Genomic DNA, 16,375 nt, shown 5'->3' on the forward strand with positions numbered 1-16,375 from the left:
TATAATTCCAACATCAACTTTGGTGCTCTGATAATCTATACTCTGACTGATATTCCTTCTTAACCAACTAATTAATACAAGCTGCTACCTTCAGGGATCTGTGGACAAGCACTCCAAGATCCCTCTGTTCCTCTGAGCTTTCTAGCGGTCTACTTTTCATTAAGTACTTCCTACTCTTGAGACAGCTATTAGATTCAGATCACACAATGATTCAAACAGTGAAATGTTAAGGCTCACTAACCCTGAAAGTCTTAAACAGTGAATGTTGTGTGGATTAACCACACACTAACCTTTCATCGCCTGAGCGTGCAGCCATCACCATGACTTTGGGTCGCCTTCCTCTGGGTTTTGGAGTCTTCACCTCAACATCTGTAAGCAGAAAAATACAGAGAGATGCATAAAGAAACAATGCCACAGAAAATACTTCAAAAATATACCATTCATATTTGCAAAAACAACCACATGCATGTAAAACGAGCTGCAACTTGTACGTGCAAGTGTACAGAAAAATTACGAAAAAAAAGCACAAATTTTCTTTTGAAAAGTCGACTTACTGACCAACACCAGAATAAAGTAAGTGACATTTTAGTTCAAAGCCAAGTTAAACGTATCAGACAGATCTCATGATTGGGAAAAGGACCAAATGATGATGTAGTCTTAAATTTCAGGCTAACTAAACATTTGCATTTCTCTTCTGCCAATTCAAAATTTTAAAATGCTTTAACACTAAAATAAATATACAAGTTGAAAATTATACAAGGTACTTCAGAATGGTTTATCTACAGTGAATGATACAAACCTATCAGACCGCTTCTATTTCATCTACACCACGTTTCTCTCAGCCAATATTGAGCATACCTGGCCATAATCATTGTTTTCACATTCTAAACTTGCCCATTATTTTAAGAAATGCAAACATGGATCACCACTTCCAGAGCTCAACACAAACTGACCCGTGACCAACTTTTCACACCCATGCTTTCCACTTTTTCAGTTTAGGTCCAGCAATATCCAATGGGAAAAAAAAGACTGGAGTTTGATGTAAATCCCTCAAGTCAATCTCCAGTATATGGGCACAGCTTCAATCTCGGGGGAAAATAGTCTCCACTTTATGAAATACTTCATACCTTATAAAATAGCAGGTTTATTGATGATGAGAATAATACCTTTCTCTTTTAATTTCACACTTTGTCAGATGAAAAAGAAACGTTTATTCAGCCAGGGAGGGGAGGGTAGTGGTCAATGGGACTAAATGAACCATCATTCTGCCTCATTTAACAAAGTTTTCTTGGATTTCTCTTAGTTCTTGCAAATTAAAAATATACCATTACAGGAACCCAAGTAGATCCAGGCCATGCCTGTCTTTTCATGGAGTTACTGGAAAATTTCTTGCTCCAGCATTATTGAGTTCCCATTTCTGTGTCATCTTCTCATACTTTGATGACATACACTGATATCATCACCTCCTCTCATCTTGGAGTGAAAAATATTATAAATTATCCACCATTACATTGTGTATACTTCGACTTCCTCCCTTAATTTTACCACCTTCATTTCTGGGAATTGGCTGTCCACCAAACATCTCACAGGAGGGTAGAAGGGAGTGTGACTATTTCATATTTCCAGGGTTTCCATCATGTCGCATCTACTCTGTCAATACCACCCTCTCACACCAATGTTTCAGTTACACCTGCCTTCCTACTTCAGCCAACAAACTCAGCCACATGTCCTACTTCCTACATTTCCAATCTCACCTATTCTCTCTCAATAATACAGTACTCCTTTGTCTCACCTTTCACAGCAACCAGCCTCCAAATTCAACAACAACACCCTGTTCCACTTGCTTCACCCCCATCAACTCAGTGCTTCCCAAACAGTATGATCCAATATCTGTCCCTTTACCTCCTGTCCCACCATCTGGGGTGCCAACACCTTTTCCAGGTGATACAATATTGAAAGAAGTAGAATTAAAATGTATTTGCTGCTTATGCAGCAGTCCTCTCTATATTGAGGATCCAAATGCAAATTGGATCATTATTATGTTGAATGCCTCTGTTCAGTCCACCAGTGTGGCCCTGAGCTTCTGGTCGCTCACTGTTCTAAATCTCTGTCTCACTCAGTACTCTGTTCTCAGCCACCTGCACTATCCCAATGAAATCCAAATACTGCAGAGTTAGGGATTTTTACAGCCATCCAGACACCACTGCGCCTATTTTTTCTGTTTTTTTTCCTGCCCCCACCCCCCCACCCCACCCCCAACAGACATCAATTACTTGCAATGATTCTGTACATTAAATCCACCAAAGAAACCAACCTGTCCTTTCCTCTCCCAATCCTACTTTCATCACACCTACACTTACTTAGAAATTACATCTGTAATGACTTTCAGCCCTACAAGAAGGTCACAGACCTGAAATGCTAACTGTGTTTCTCTCCCCTCAGTTGATGAGACCTGAACATTTCCAAAAAGTTTTGCTTTAACTTAAGATCTCTCCATTGTTCTGAATTTGTCAATGACATTCTGCCTTGATGTTGAACTTTAATACACTTTGTCAACATTCAGCCAATTCTACCTGTACTCAATCCAGTTTTATTGAAGGTTTGGAAAGAGATTACCCACCTTGTTTCTTCCGCTTGGCGCTCTGCTTTTCGGCTTCAGACTCTGAACCGACATCTACTTGTTCAATCTAAATGTAAAAAAGATTTATACATTTCAGATCAAAGTGAACTCAGTCTTAAATAAACCTGTGAACACAATGTGTGATAGAACTGTAATTTAAGTTTTTTTTATAATGTACATGCACTATAGAATCATAGAATCCCATTCAGCTCATCGAGTCTGCACTGACCCTCCAAAGGGAGTCGATCCCTGCAATCTCACATTTACTGTGGCTAACTCGCCTAGTCTGCACATCCCTGGACAATACAGGGCAATTTAGCATGATCTAAACTGCATATCTTTGGACTGTGGGAGAAAATCTCAGGGAAACACAGGGAAAATGTGCAAACGCCACACAGTCACCCAAGGCTGGGATCAAATCTGGATCCCTAGTACTGAGGCACCATTGCTAACCACTGAGCCACTATGCTGGCCAACTAAGTACAGAAAAATAATCTTTCAGTGCATGCCTGATACGGACTGTCATTTCACACAAATGACTTCTGATGCAACAGATTTGCAATGTGGTCAAGGACAATCAGAATGATCCACAGACAATAAGGATGAAATAAAACACCACAGTTTTTGTCTTCCAGAACTCAACTGCAGAGGCCAGACACCTAATAAGAATTTTTTTAAAAATTTACACAAGTCCTTCCACCCCATCTAGTGATAAGCAGGTAACTGATGAATGAATGACTGACTGTCTTGGACCTTCAGTTCTTGTGTGCCCTAGACTGGTAGGGACAAATTAAACCTATCTGATGGCAGGCAACATGCTCAGTCCTGTAATGATTCAGTCTAATGTAAATGGACACCAGAACAAGGGCAATCAATCAGTTCAGCATGTAACATTTAATTCTACATTTAATTCTACATTTAAACATTTGAAGAAATATATGTAACGCATGTGCATAAAAATTTCAACTCACCACCCTAGATTTAGCTGCAAATCCCAATGCCAGAAGCAATTACAGTGTTCATTCTTGAAACATCTAGACAAAACAGAACTGGGAAATTCCTTTCCTACAAACCAATACAATGAACTGCACCTTTCTCTTTCGTCCTCTCTTGGCACCTTTCTTTGGAGGTTCCATTACCGCAGCTTTCTTTGTAGAAGTTTCCTGTTTAAAATAAATTAAAACATCGAAATGGACTGAAAGACAAAGTTTCTTGTGTAGCAAATAAAAAATGACTCGAGATTCAGGTGCATTTTCTTGAGTGTATAAACAAACCTAAACCAAGGCATCCAGGGCAAAATAAGGTAATTACTTCATGCAAATGATCATGGTTCACTTGTAGGGGTGTTACAGAAGCCACCCTGGATTCTAGAATCTCCTCAGTACAAATTAAAAGAACCCCAGCAAGGATTGTCCTAGCTCAAATGCAATATTAGAAAGCAACAGGTTTGTGGTGAGAATGCATTGGGAAATGCACTTTTAGGAATGGGCGAAAGGTTTTTCATTCTATCTTAAATGGCGCAGAGAGATATCAAGCAGCAAAACAACGCGCAAGGTCACTTAGTAACAACAACAGGATGCAACTACAAATCCCAACATTGCACTCTACAGACCTCACTGCGTGGATACAGCTTCATTTTGGAGCTGCACAAAGAAATCAAAGGAGAAGACTGACACATTAGCCTACTTACAGGGGGGCTACAATCTTATCATGACTCATTTTAGGGCCTAAACTGTTCCATGTCCCAGTCCCCTACCCCACACACCAGGCCTTGTTACCACATAGCCTGCCATTACACACCACCTACTGTTTATCACTCTGTCTGCCCAACTGCTCTTCTCTCTCTTTAGGCTCTATTCTATCGTTTACTCCCTACCCTATCCCCATCCCCATCCCCGTCCCCTTTTTTTTTTGCATGTAAACTGACGTTTTCCCAGCCACCATCAGTTCTGAGGAAGGGTCACCGGACCCGAAATGTTAACTCTGTTTTTTCCTTCACAGATGCTGCCAGACCTGCTCAGCTTTTCCAGCAACTTTGTTTTTGCTCACAATCTTATCAGCCTTTGAAGTGAATACTGTCACACAGCAATGAAAAATAACCACAGAAGACTATCAAATGAAATCTGGATAAAAGTACAACTTGCCAGAACTAATTTGGTAGAGGAATAAGAACATGGTAAAGAATAAGGATACCAACAAACCTGAGGACATAATCTAAGGAAACGAAAACAAAAACGGCAGATGCAATTTGATACAATAATAGTGTCAAGCAGGCAGCAAAGTGATTCCTCCACTGAGGATTCATGTGTATGCTGCCATTCATGTCTTCTAAAGTACTTTGGGCCTTGCAAGATCTAGATTGTGAGAGTGTAGCTAATTTCTAGTCTAACAAGAGGAATCTTTGAGAGTAAACAAGATTTGGTTTATTGCATTTCTGCCACTACGTATCATAATATGAGCTACATTACTACAAAGATTATTGGAAAATCTAGTCTTGGGTCCATCTGAGAGGAGATTCTACTTTACTTGACCACCAACTCTTCAAGCCATCATGACAGTGGGTGAAGCTTATTGCACTCAATCAAGCATTAACTTATTCAGACCTGTATACAACAGGTTCCTCTTGAGGTTTTCTCTAGGATGATTTTTGCTTTTCAAAGGTTACCTTTTCACTCTCACTAACTTATTTATTAGGTATTTAAGTCATTAAGTAATATTGGCTTCTATACATGTGTTGACATGTGGGGAACATGTACTCTCACAGAAGCAGAATTAGAGGAATTCAACAAGCTAGCAAATGTTTTTCTAAAAAAAAATCTGACACACATCTATATATAAAAAGACATCACCATACGTTCTATAGCCTGGTGAGATCACAGTTAACAACTGCATTTTTGTCTCAACAATCACTGCATCTCAAGTAATTGACACTATGCAAGATTTTTGAAAATATAACAAATGCAAATATTTATGAATTTTTTTTCTAAATTATCCAATTTTGGTAGAAAAAAATGAGTGAGGCAACATTAAGAAAATACTATGATTCTGAGGATCATGCAGGAACATCTATCTGCAAGTATTAGTCACCCAAAACGTTTGGCTATGGGAGGACAAGTTGAGAAAGCTATTAGAAAGAAATCAGTAGGATTCTTCACTTTATAATATATCGATTTAAAATGACAAAAGCAAATAAATTATGCAAAATCTCCAAAGACGATAGGTTGGGTCCCAGCTGGTGTACTCTATCTAATTCTGGATAGCACAGAATAGGAAAGTGTTAAGAATTTATTGAGACATTGGAGAAGTTTACCAGAATATTATTGAAGATTCGTAACTTCAGTTACAGGGTGAAACTAAACCTGGGGTTGCTCTCTGAAGCCAGAAATGGAGGAAAAATTTAACTGAGACTTTGCAAAGAGTAAATAAATTGTTTAAAGTAGTACAAAAGGTAAGTAACTACAGGGCACAGATTTACAGTTATCAGCAATAAGTGACTTGAGAGGTCTGTAAGAACCGCAAAGGTGGTTAAGACAGATTCAATAGTAATGTTCAAGGTTAAATTGAATAAATTGTTCAAGGCGAAATATTTGCAGATCTACAAGAAGGCAGTATCAAGTCCTCTGTGCTGTATTATCCTATGGTACTATGTTTTCTCTGTCCTTTCAAAGTACTAAGTTATATTGGTCATGCAATGAATATGCTTCCATGATTTTTTCCTATTGACACTTCCTACTTCTGAAAATCTTATTTGGCTTGGGGTCAATTTTTTGTCTGATTATACTCCTTGAAAGACCTTGGAATGTTTAATTATATTAAAAGCATTATATAAACCAAAGCATTCTGATGGATATTAGAAGTGAAAACATTGACAATTACAATGGGCTAGATCTGTGATGCATGTATAGAAATACAGCTGAGAGTATGCGTTAACCAGGTGAAAGGTAGCAAAAACAGAAACCTAAACATTTATTGGTTTCTTTCATTCACATTAGTAAGTAAGGCTGTCGCACACAATGATCATGCGAAGATTATACATTACTTACATCATCACTATGCTTGTCAAACTCTGGTGAACTTGCAGCATCAGACTCCTCTTTACCCAGATTTGATACACCCGTTTCCTTCCCCTCTTCAGCATCTTTATCAGTTGACAACTTGCGAGCTCGTTTATTAGAACCCTATAATATCCAAATATTGTAAATGGTTAATGCACATTGCAGAACAGTTTCAATCACCACCTACCTCATTCCATTGAATGTTACTTACTAGTAGGCATTGACAGATGCTGCTGAATTGTGTACCAATGTTGGACCCCTCTCAATGAACAGTCAGCCACAAAGATGAAGACCAATGTAAAGTTTTAATTTCAATGTGCTGTGTTAACAAAGAAAAACAGCACTTTTTTGGCGGGGGGAGGGTGGCACGGTGGGTGGGGGAGATAAACCAGCAAGCTACCTTGTCCAAGCTCACATTAAGATTAGCCATTTGGGAGAAAGTGCTAGACAGTTGCTGGCATTTTACAAGAGGAAGCATGCTTAAAAGAACAAGAATATGGTGAAGGGATAAATTACATTAAAATGTATAAAAATTAGTCACATTACAGGTAAATACATTTACCCAGGCTTAATGCACAAAAATACTAGATTATTGCTCAGAATGTATCCATTATATGTACTTAAATAACTTCCGCAATTCAAGGTAATGTAGGCTTTGAAGTCAGGTATTACTCAACAGAGAATAAATTAATTCTATTCTATCACACCTGCTGCTGCCTTTGCATTTAATTTTCAAGACAGTAATTTAAATTACTCCAGTACGGAAGTCAGGATCAATGGTTCATTAATTCTTAACTACAATTTAGCATAGTTGTAAAGTATTATGGAAGGGAAGAGAAAGAAATTAAGGGAATATAATAAGATCTAATTCAGGCTTGCATTGCATGTACACAAATGCACAAACACAGCAAATAAGGTTGGCAGTTACAAATAGGCAAGTGGAAATGATGTTATAATGATAATGAAGACCTGTTTCAAGAAAGGGCAAGTCTGATTAGTAAATGTTCCTGGATGTACAGTTCACATAGATTATACAGACCTCCAAAATGCTTTCAATAAGAGGCTCATCAACAAAGTTAACAGCCCATGAAATAAAATGGGAAAGCAGTAAGGTTATGAAATTGGTCGAGAGAGAGAATGGTCAGCGGGATTGTTGATTTGTTTGCTGAGCTGGGAGGTCGATTTGCAGACTTTTCGTCACCATACTAGGTAACATCGTCAGTGCACCTCTGATAAAGCGTTGTTGGTCTGAGACGCTGGTAGTCAACCCGGAACTCCATCAACAAACATGTGGGAATAGACCCAATATACCAACCACTACAAAGCAGAACTGGAAATGAGGCCAATCACATGGAACCAGACCACGTGAATAACAAGCGGGACAGACCAACAACGCTTCATAAAAGGCACACTGATGATGTTACCTAGTATGGTGATGAAATGTCTGAAATTCAACCAACCAGCTCGGCAAACAAATCAACAACCCCATCCACAACCCGGGCTACAAGTCTTCTCAAAAACTTTAGAATGGTTGCTTTGTTGGACTATAGGAAGGATTTTCCCAGGGTTCAAAGGTAGTACACCTGCTTTTCTTGATATACATTAATAGCGTAACTTGGGGTATAAGGCACAACTTTTAAATTTGCAGATGAGCAAAACAAAAATGAGAAGAAGCAATATATAATAAAGCGTACAATTCTAAAGGAGCTAAAGGAGCAAAGGGGTGAATGAGGGGTGAAGGTACTAAGGTGGGTTATTTCATAAAGTACGCAAGGTCCAGGGCTTAATGAAATGGGGCATAGAGAAAAGAATGCAACACAATTGCGAGGAACCTGAACACTGGTTCAGCCTCAACTGGAATACTGCATTTGGTTTTGGTCTCTGCACTTTAGGAAGGATACAAAGGCATTACAGAGTTAGCTACAAAAGATTTAGAAGAATGTTTCAAGCAACAGAAACTTCAACTACGTGGAGCTGATTTGCTTGGAAAAGGAGATCTGACAGAAACGTCCAAAATTTTGAGAGCTCTGGACAATTAGAAAGGGAGAAACTAATCCCACCAGAGGAGAATCAAAAACCAGAGGGCACAGATTTAAGAAAGGAAGCAACAATGGCGTAAGGAAAAATGTTCTTATACAGTTGAGTGGTTAGGATCTAGAATGCAATGCTTGAGAGGGTGGTAGAGTCAGTTTCAATCAAGGACTTCAAGAGGTAACGGGACAATATCTGAAAATAAAAGAAACTGCAGAAATATCAGGAAAGCTAAGCAAACTGCCACTAGGTGAACTGCTCTTGCAGAGATCTGATGCAGACAATCCACCTAAAGCTTCCTCTGTGGGGTAAACATTTTCATAGAATTCCACAGAATCCTTACAGATGCTGTTCAGAGGTTGGTGCAGACTTAGAGGCCATTCGGCCCATCAACTCTGCACCGACCTCCGAACAGCATCCCACCCAGACGTACTCATCCTTCCTAACCTTGTAACTGCATTAACCATGGCTGATCCCCTAGCCTACATGCTCCTGGATGCTACAGGTCAATTTTAGCATGGTCAATCCACCTAATCTCCAAATCTTTGGACTGTGTAACTGGAGCACCCAGCAGACACAGGGAGAACATGCAAACTCCACACAGTCGCCCAAGGCTGAAACTGAACCTGGATCCCTGGTGCTGTGAGGCTGCAGTGTTCACCACTGTGCCACCATGCTCCCCACCCATTTTATGGACATAACATGTCCAAGAAGAGGAGGAAGAGATGTGGCAGTATGAAGAAAAATATTTTAGTTCAGGAGACAAATGTCCTTGACAGATTACTGATAAACTTATTTGGTTAGACATAAGAAACAACAGAGATATCTTTATAGTACTGGGTGTATTTGATAGGCCAAAGTAGTGGGAAAGAAAAAGAGGAAATTTATAGAGTGGTACTTATAGAGAGAGATAATGGGGATTAAACTATTCCAGTCTGTATGAGAATAAATAAGGTAAAACACAGAGGTAGAAGAGTTCTGAAGACCATACTGAAAAATTTTCTTGTCTAGTACTTTTCAGGCTGAAAGAGGATGTAGTCATTTTGGATCTGGTATGCATGTTGACAATAGAAAAGAAGAATGAGCAATCCAGAGTTAAAATACTTACTTAGAGGCAAGCCAATTTCAGTGGACTGTGAATGGATCTGATCTGAATAAACTGAAATCAAAGACTGTCAGAGGGGAAAAGAAATTGTGATGGAAAAACAGGTTGCCATGGACACAGTTAGGTCCATTCTCACAAGGTGCGAAGCCAGGACAGAAAGGTCCTTAGATGATGAGAGAATGGAAATAAGATGAAGTAGGAAGAAAAGATGTAAGATAAAGATATCAGTTGTTTGATAATAAGTAAGGACCACAATAATACAAGCCGAATACAGAAGGTGAAAAAAGAAAACAGCAGGAAAAAAAAGGCAAGAGTATGGCAACAGCCTGGCAGCCAACATAAAAGAGAACCCAATTCACTTGATGTGGGCACTGTTGGCTGGTCCAGCAGTTATTGCCCATCCCTAGTTGTCCATGAGGTGATGACAGGGGGCTGCCTTCTTGACTTGTGCAGTACATGTAGGTACTGTAGACCTATTAAGCCATTATAAGGGGAATTCCAGGATTTTGACCTGACAACACTGAAGGAACAGTGATACATTTCCAAGTCAGAATGGTGAGTGGCTCAGAAGAGAACATACCTGGGAACACAAACCACCTACATTTGGTGAATTTTTGCACTGCATCTTATAGATGGTGTACACTGCTACGACTGAACATTGGGATGTGGTGCCAATCAAGCAGGCTACTTTGTCCTGGATGGTGTCAAGCTTCTTCAGTTGTTGGTGCTGCACTCATCCAAACAAGCAGGGAACATTCCATTACACTCCCGTCCTGCGCCTTGTAGATGACAGACCAGCTTTGGGGATGACCGACTGCAGGATTCCTAACCTTTAACAGGCTCTTGCGGCCACTGTATTTAAATATCTGGTCCAGTCCAGTTTCCGGTCAACGGTAACCTCTAGATATTGATAGTGGTAGTTTCAATAATGCAATGCCATTGTATGTCAAGGGAAAATGGTTAGATTCTGTCTTGTTGGAGATGGCCATTGCCTGGCATTTACACGGTGCGAACATTACATGCCATTTTCTTCCCAAACCTGGATATTGTCCAGGTCTTTCAGCATTTGGACATGGGCTGCTTCAGTATCTGATGAATCACATGTGGTACTGAGCAATGCATAATCATTGATGAACATCCCCACTCCTGACCTGAAAGCAAAGTTGGCTGAAGTGAACTGGCAAATTAGATTAAGGAAGAGGTTTAAAAAAAAATGCAACAGCAAATATTTAAAGGAATAATTCAGAATACGCAGAACAGATGCATTCCAAAGCTGAAGAAAAATTCTAAGGGAAAAACCCACATTCCATGGTCAACCAAGAAAGTTAAAATAGTATCAAACTTAAAGAAAAAGTACATACAGCAAACTTATTTATTAACCAGGGGACCAAGAGTGTGCCAGTTGATCAAATAATCAAGAAGTCCACATAATCAATGTAAAAATACACACTCAATAATAGAAATGTAATGCAGGTTTTACTTTATTTACAGCATAAATCACAAATAATAATGCAATTTTTGCCTGAAATAAAATTCACTAGTGGAGACCTTCTCACTCGCACCCTTAACTGACCACTCGGACATTGTGGCAGATCACAGTATTTGAGGGGAAACTGACTCGAAACTGAATTAACTGTTGATATTTTGTGTGGCCAGTCAATTGAACAAGTTTATTTACATTGAGATAAAGAAATTAAAAAGTTATAATAATTAGACAGAATAATACTTTGCAACATCCTAGGTGTTATCATTGGCCAGAAACTGAACTGCACTATCCATTTAAATACAGTACTTGATATGTATAATATTTGCCAGTTTAGAGAGTGCTGGTTCGAAAGGTGCCAGTCAAAACAAAACAAAATTTGCTGTAATTGCACAAAGATGCATGGCAAACAAAAAGATTTGACAATAATAAAATCAGCAAGGAATGACAAAGATTAATAAGGAAGAAAAAAAAGTACGACAAAGCTAGTTAGAAATAGAAAAACAGATAGTGAGCGTTTCTATATCTCTTTTTAAATTATTTATAAAGTGAGTACTAATCATAAAAAGTGAGTTTGGAGAATTCGTGACGGGAAATAAGAGACTAGCAGAAGAATAGAACAGTTATTTTGCATTAGGTTTCACTGTACAGGATACAAATAACATCCTAGAAATAGCAGTAAATTTGGAAATGGGAGGGAGGAGCTCAGGAAAATTCTTGCCACCAGAGAATTGATTCTGAATAAAATGTTTGCGCTGCAGGCTGACAAGTATTGTTGAATTTCATCCTAGGGTCTTAAAAAACATAGCAAGTGAGGTAGTTGATGCCATGAGTTTTAGTTATCCAAAACTCCCTAGATTCAGGGAAGCTGCCATTAGATCAGAAGATAGTGAAGCTAACAAGTTTATTCAAAATGTAAGGTGTGCACAAAGCAGGACACTACAGACCAGTTAATTTAATTTATCTCATAGGGAAAATATTAGAAGTTATAGGATGGGAAGACTTCAGAGGGATGTAGAAAGACTAAGCAAGTGAACAAAAACTTGACACATGAAATATAATGTGAGAAAATGTGAGGCTATGCACTTTAGCAGAAGCAATAGAGGAGTTGAACATTATTTAAATGGTGAATATGCTTCAGCATTCTGCAGTCTGAGATATTTGGGAGTCCTCATGCATTAATCACACAAAGGTAGTATTCCAGTTCAGCAGGTAATAAAGAAGGCAAACGGAATATTAGCCTTTATTATCTTTATACTCCATTTCCTTTGAAATAAAGTCGTGGTAAAACGATACAAAACACTAGTTAGATCACACCTGGAATAGTGAACAGTTTTGGTCCCTAAGCAAAGCTAGACTGGCATTGGAAGCAGTCCAGAGGTGGTTTACTGGGTTGATCCCAGGTATGAGGGATTGTCTTATGAGAAGATTGGCCTGTATTCACTGGCGTTTGAGTCTACATTCAGTGGAGTTTAGAAGAACAAGAGGCGACCTTACAGAAACATACAACGTTCTTTGGGGTCTTGACATAGGCAGAGAGGTTGTTTCCCCTTGTGGGACAGTCTAGAACAGAGCACATAATCTCAGAGGAAAAAGTCACCCAGTTAAGAGAGAGACGAGGAGTAATTCGTTCTCTCAACGGGCAGTGAATCTGTGAAATTCTTTACTTCAGAAGCTGTGGAGGCTGGGTCATTAAAACTATTGAAGGCTGAGGTAACAATTTTAATTAGTAAGGGAAACAAGAGTTTTGGGGAAGGCAGGAAAGTGGAGTTTAGGATTATCTAATCAGTCATTGCTCTCACTGAATTGTGAGCAGACTCAATGGGGCTGAATAGCATACTTTTGCTACTACATGGTCTGGCACTTACACAATTTCAGACAATTTGACAAAGTCAATATGGTTTTATGAAATGTTTAACCAATCTACTGGAGCTCTTTAAGGAAGTTAACTGTTGTGAATAATGGGGAACAGGGTGGACGTACTGTACTTAAGTTTCCAAAAGGCACTTAACAAATTGCCTCATCCAAATTTATTGCAAAAAATAAAAGGTCAGAGAGTAAGGCTGGCATACTGGCACAGACAGAAGATTCGCTGGCAAACATGAAGCAAACAGTCAACGTAAATTAGTCTTTTTCAGGCTGGCAAGATGTAACAAGTGGTATGCCACAAGGATCAGTGCTGGGACCTCAGCTGTTTATTACTTATACAAATGACTTTGATGAAGGCTCCAAAGGTATAGTTGCCAAATTTGCTGATGACATAAAGATACGTAGGAGAATAAGGAGGCTACAAAAAAAAAGTAGATTTTTGTGTGTGCAAAATTATCTTGTAAGTCGTGCATAATATAGGAAAAGGCGAGCTTGTCTATTTTGGCAGGAAGAATAAAAAACTTACCTAAATGGGGAGAGATTGCAGAGTTGAGATGTAAAAGGACCTGCATGTCTTACTGCATGAATTACAAAAGGCTATACGCAGCTACAGCAAGTAATTAGGAAAGCAAATAGAATGTTATCAATTACTACAAGGGGAAGCGAGTACAAAGATAAGAAGACCATGCTTCAATAATAGAGGGCATTGGTGAGAGACCACATGTGAAGTAGTGTACAGAACTGATCCCCTTATTAACGGAAGAATGTAAATGCAAAGGAAGCAGTTCAGAGAACATTTGCTAGACTAGTATCTGGAATTGGCAGGGCATCTTATGAGAACCAGCCGGACAGAGTAGTGCCTGCTGGAGTTTAGAAAGGGAGGAGCTTGACTGAAGCGCAAGATCCTCAGGGGTCTTGACATCGCAGATGTGGAGAGGATGTTTACTCTTATGCAAAGATCCGGAGGTGGGATAGGTGGTGGTGGGGGCTGCTTCGAAGACGGGATGTCCATTGAAAACAGATGAGACAAGTTTTTTTTCCCCTCTCAAAGAGTCCCAAGTCTTTGGAACTCTCTTCCTAAGAAAAGGCTGGAACCAGAGTCTTTGACTATTCTTAAGGCAGAGGCAGATGGATTTTTGTTAAGTGTGAGGGCAAAAGGTCAGTGGGGAGAACATCAGGTCAGCTCCTCGTTCCTTTGACAGACTGGGTTGACCAATCATTCTGAATTTTCTGATACTGCAACTCAAATGGCATATCTATTACTTGCTTTTATAACAATTGCTAAAACTCACTTGTTGTCCAAGAAATTTAACCGTTGGGTTATTTTCAACTTCCCACAGTCCCTCGTTGAAACCTTTTCTCTTGTTGGGCTTCCCATACTTTTCCTTGTTTTCTTCATATGGATAAATGTCTCGTGGACCCAAATAGGCACTGAAAAGGTTTTGAAAAGTTAAGTATACTTAGTTTCAACAATCTGTAGGTCAGAGATACATCTTCCTACAAGTACCCATGGTTCAAGCACTGAGCCACAGTTCTGTAACTGCAAAACTACCTTTATACTGATATAAAGCTGCACAACATGAAATTCATAAACTGTAGGCAACTAGTACATTCCCACATACACATCCTATGACTATTCTTGTTATAAAAGATAGTTAGGAGTCACCAGTGGCTCAGCAGTAGCATTCTCACTTCAGGATCAGAAAGTTGTGGGTTCAAGCTCCAGACTTGACTGAAATTGCTTCCTCTTTTGGATAATGCATTAATTCAAGGTCATGTGGCCCCCTCAGGTGAGCATGAAAGATCCAGCACTGCTATTCAACGAATACCATGGGGTTTCTACCACTTTAACCATTAACCGTCCTGATCATTCTTACATTAGTCGAGCCAGTTTCCTGACAGTAACACAGCTTAACAGTACTTCATTAGCTGTATAGAAATTGTGATGTCTGAAAAGCACTATATTAATGTTTTAAATCTTTCTTTCTTTACCAGCTTATTTGGAATTGCAGTACAAATGTTCCTCACAACCGTCTTGGCTAACTTTTATTAAATGTTACAACAACTGCCAATATGACCATTAGCAGAAAAATCTCATTAACTAAAGATTTTGGAGTAGATCTGTAGCTCAGGTTGTGGGTGTTGAGGTTGGTTGGCTCGCCAAGCTGGTTTGTTGTTCTGCAGACGTTTTGTTACCGTGCTTGGTAACAACCTCAGTGCAGCCTCTGATGAAGCGTCGGTGTGTTTTCCCGCCTGGTTTTTAAACTGGTTTAAAAAGAACCTACATTTATACTAGCATCTTTCTTAATATCAGCAAGTTCGCACGAAGGGTCAGAGAGAACTTCAGTTTGATGTCTCAACTGAGAGACAGCACAAACAGGTGAAGTACCATCCTCAATTATGTACTTAAATCTCGTGTTATCATAATGCTGTTAATTGAGCAAAGGTTGACATGAAGCATTTGGTTTTATGGAAAACACCAAGCCTAACAATAAAGATACATCCATGTGGGATACAATGTGATTCATTTCCCTCTTAAGTCCATATGTTGCTGTGAATTCTGCCCTGACAGTAAAAATTTCAAAACCATTTCTATAAAGAATTTCAAAAGTCACTACTTACGTCTCATGAGTTCCAAAGAAGAAAATGGGATATTTATTTGTTGAAGACTTTACTGCTCCATCAGCAAAATCATCAATCTGAAGAAACAAAAGGCATTTTCCTTAAACATCATATCCCTGTTACTTCACATTATTTTATCACAAACTGTTACTTGAAAGTTTGATGCAACTCAAAAAGTGCTTTATCCACGAGCACTTAAAGGAAAAGAAACAAAATATCTATTCAAGAGTATACAGATCAGATATTTCTGAACCGATCATGAGTTTTTCAGTGCCAATTCCAATTGGACATTTATGGAATAAGCTCCCCCGCATATCAATACTCAAAAGCTCCTGAACTCAACGTTATTAATCTCCAAGAAATAAAGATTTTAATGGCACAAAGAAACTACTATAACTGTTAACACATCAAAACAGAACAGAAGGCTATCTTCAAAATTGCTACACATCAATTGGAGCCAGAGAGAAGTATTTCATTTTTGTTGTAAGGTCAAAGTCCAAAATGAGTAAAACAAGAGACTTTTTTCCGGGAAATGGGCAAACCAACAAGGCCATCATTTATTGTCAGTTCTTAGTTGCAATTAGGAAGAT

General features: G+C 39.0%; 1 protein-coding gene across 1 annotated transcript in view; it reads right to left on the reverse strand.

Annotated features, from left to right (window-relative positions):
* The window catches only part of psip1a (PC4 and SFRS1 interacting protein 1a), a 56,037-nt gene that overhangs the window by 36,995 nt on the left and 2,667 nt on the right, over positions 1-16,375 (reverse strand). Inside the window, exons 2-7 of the mRNA XM_020517055.2 lie at positions 15,786-15,862; positions 14,456-14,594; positions 6,664-6,798; positions 3,712-3,783; positions 2,621-2,687; positions 291-369 (exon numbers count right to left, since the gene is read on the reverse strand). Coding sequence (XP_020372644.1) covers positions 291-369; positions 2,621-2,687; positions 3,712-3,783; positions 6,664-6,798; positions 14,456-14,594; positions 15,786-15,862 — 569 coding nt within the window. The remainder of the gene's footprint in view (positions 1-290; positions 370-2,620; positions 2,688-3,711; positions 3,784-6,663; positions 6,799-14,455; positions 14,595-15,785; positions 15,863-16,375) is intronic.

The sequence above is a fragment of the Rhincodon typus genome, chromosome 3 (assembly GCF_021869965.1).
Source record: "Rhincodon typus isolate 14 chromosome 3, sRhiTyp1.1, whole genome shotgun sequence".
In the NCBI taxonomy this organism is placed as follows: Eukaryota; Metazoa; Chordata; class Chondrichthyes; order Orectolobiformes; family Rhincodontidae; genus Rhincodon; species Rhincodon typus.